At 39.3% G+C, this 2,683-nt stretch overlaps 1 protein-coding gene across 4 annotated transcripts in view; it reads right to left on the reverse strand.

Annotated features, from left to right (window-relative positions):
- CCDC81 (coiled-coil domain containing 81) overlaps positions 1–2,683 on the reverse strand; it is a 112,757-nt gene that overhangs the window by 9,904 nt on the left and 100,170 nt on the right. For all 4 annotated transcript variants that reach the window (XM_019643500.1, XM_019643502.1, XM_019643501.1 and 1 more), the window contains 2 exons: positions 1,285–1,363; positions 850–1,070 (listed from right to left, as the gene is read on the reverse strand). In XM_019643500.1, coding sequence (XP_019499045.1) covers positions 850–1,070; positions 1,285–1,363 — 300 coding nt within the window. The remainder of the gene's footprint in view (positions 1–849; positions 1,071–1,284; positions 1,364–2,683) is intronic.

The raw sequence follows: 2,683 nt of genomic DNA on the forward strand, positions 1-2,683 counted from the left end.
TTCCCCAATAAAGTTAAAAAAAAAAAAAAGAAAAGAAAAGAAATAGAAATTGGTAGTTACAAAAGTCATTGGGATATAAAGTACAGTATAGGGAATATAGTCAATAATATTGTAATAACTATGTATAGTGCCAGGGGTGTAGTGGACTAATCAGGGGGGTCATTGCATAAATTATATAAATGTCTAACTATTATGTTATACACATGAAACTAATATAAAATAATATTCAATGTCAACTGTAACTTAAAACATAAATAATTTTTTTAAATAGAAACTAGGTGCCTGGTGTTGGAATTTAAAGGTATTTGCATTGATATGGCATAAAGTCCTCCTCCGCCTACGTTCACCACCCTGCCTCCAGCAATCATCAGTACATGCCCCTTTGAAGGAAGGGGCTTTAGTGAAAGTTAAGAAAGGGCCTCAGTTTCATGACTGTGTCTACTTGAGCACAATAGCACATTTGTGGCTCACGTTGTATTTCCAATGTATAGTGCTAGTATGGACAACTCTTTTTAAGAAATTGTACTGTAAAGGGCAAGATGAATATGAAGAGTAACTGGAGGGAGAAGTGGGTTCAAGAGAGCTTGGCTGTTTTTTTAACTTAATAACTTTTCTTCATAGGGTGAATGAAACGAGATGAAGCAGATAATAAGCTTAGAACAATACTTTGCACATAGTAACTCTTCAATGTGTTCACTACTATTATTGCTTCTCTGCTGTTGAGAGAGGGAGGGAGGGAGAGAGGGAGGGAGAGAGAGAGAGAGAAAAGGGGAAATAAGGGGAGAGGAAGAAGAAAGCAGGAGGAGGAAAGGAGGAGGAGGAGGGAAAAGGAATTACTGAGTCTCTCACTCTTCTTGTGTCCTCTGAAGCATCAGCAAGTCCCGCTTCTGGTCCAGCAGCTGGTGCAGGATGGCCTTCCTCTTGTGGCTAGCAGCTGCCTCCAGCTGGTGATTCATGTAGCTCAGTTCTCGCTTTCGCTTTGCCTCCACCAGCTCAGCCCAATTCTTATCAAACACAGGCTCAAAAGAGTTTGGCTCAGACATGGGCAGCTGGGAGTGTTTGTTCTTTATCTAAATCAGGGACACACATGATGCAGATTACAATTATATCTGGGAATAAACTTTATGCACAAGGCTGTAGCACAGTAAAACACCAATGCCTTAGAGAAAGGAAGGAACAGGTACCTCAAAAAACACCAGATGGATAACATATAAGGGTATTCATAACATCACAGTATGCTATTGAAATATGGCACAATTTTAAATCTAATCATTGTTCCCATACCTGTGCATCCAAAGCGTTCTTGTAACACTGTATTTCTTCCATCTTATCTTTTATATACCTGGCTCTTTGTGCAGCAAGTCTGGCAGTAAAGAAGAAGAGAAGGTGGGGGCAAAGTTTGTTACAGAGTCTTCAGTAATACGGGTTAACATCAAAACACGTCTAATGAGTATTAATAGGAATAAAAGCCTGGTAAATAAAAAGTGATATTTCCTTCTAGGAGTTTTAATTTTAAGAAAGAAAATTTGGGGCCGGCCGAGTGGCTCATTAGTTAAGAGTTGGCTTGGGAATGCAAGCTCTGAGCAGCAGAGCCACTGGTTCGGATCCCACATGGGCCAGTGATGCTGTGCCCTCTACAGCTAAGATGGTGAACAACAGCTCGACCNGTGCACATTGTTTGAATATATTTGTAAAGAACAGGGAAAAAAACGTAGAAGACTACATATTAACTTTAAAACTGACTAGTTAGTTGGGGAGATTATTAATATTTTTTTAATCTCTCCACTAACTGACATTTAATCAGATTGAATTGTGATATATTTTTTTAAACAAAAGCAAAAGTTTAAAAAAAAAAGTAAAAAATATTTTAGTGAGCCTATTTGGATCACACAGACTAAATTATTCCCTCTGAAAGAAAGTGACCTTCTGTTTGCCACACAAACACCTAAGATCACATCTTGAGATGGACAAGAGGGCAGAAAGATGGAAAAGATAAGAGAAGTGAGAAAATCTGGAATAACCAGTAAAGGATATAGAAACAGAAGTTAAGGGTCTGACCTACACAGCAAAGGGGGTCTATGACCAGAGCTTCTACAAGAGAGATAACCAAATAAAGACCACAGTTCATATTTGTTCAGATCTTTGTGGTTTCCAGAAATGCTCCCACACACGTAATCTCATTGACGTTTCATAGTAAGGATAGGTAGGGCAGGTGCGATTATCCTTATTTTTCATAGGAGGAAAGGAGGACTCAAAGACACCTTGTGTGATTTGGCCCAGGTCATACAGCTTGGAAGTGACAGAGTTTAATCATCCTAACTCCAAGTCTAGGAGATCAACTAGAGAAGCTAAGGGCTAGAAGCAGAGAGGACACTGCAACAACCTCTGCAACAAATGCAAAGGGTCCCAGAACTGGCTGTGGCAGGACAAATGGAAAGGCAGAATCACCATGGAGCAAGAGGCAGCTGTTTGTTATAAAACAGAAGTTATTTACAAGAATTATTTCATTTAACCCGCAACCACTCTGGAGGTAGATACTAGTATTATCCCTAACAACTGATAAGGAAGCCAATGCCCTCAGAGGTGTGTAACCTTCACAATATTACACAACTAGTAAAATGGAGGAACCACAACAATTAATCAGAATGGATACCAAAAGCAGTCTTAGAGATCCCACGTATAC

The sequence above is a fragment of the Hipposideros armiger genome, unplaced genomic scaffold, assembly GCF_001890085.2.
Source record: "Hipposideros armiger isolate ML-2016 unplaced genomic scaffold, ASM189008v1 scaffold_79, whole genome shotgun sequence".
NCBI lineage: Eukaryota > Metazoa > Chordata > Mammalia > Chiroptera > Hipposideridae > Hipposideros > Hipposideros armiger.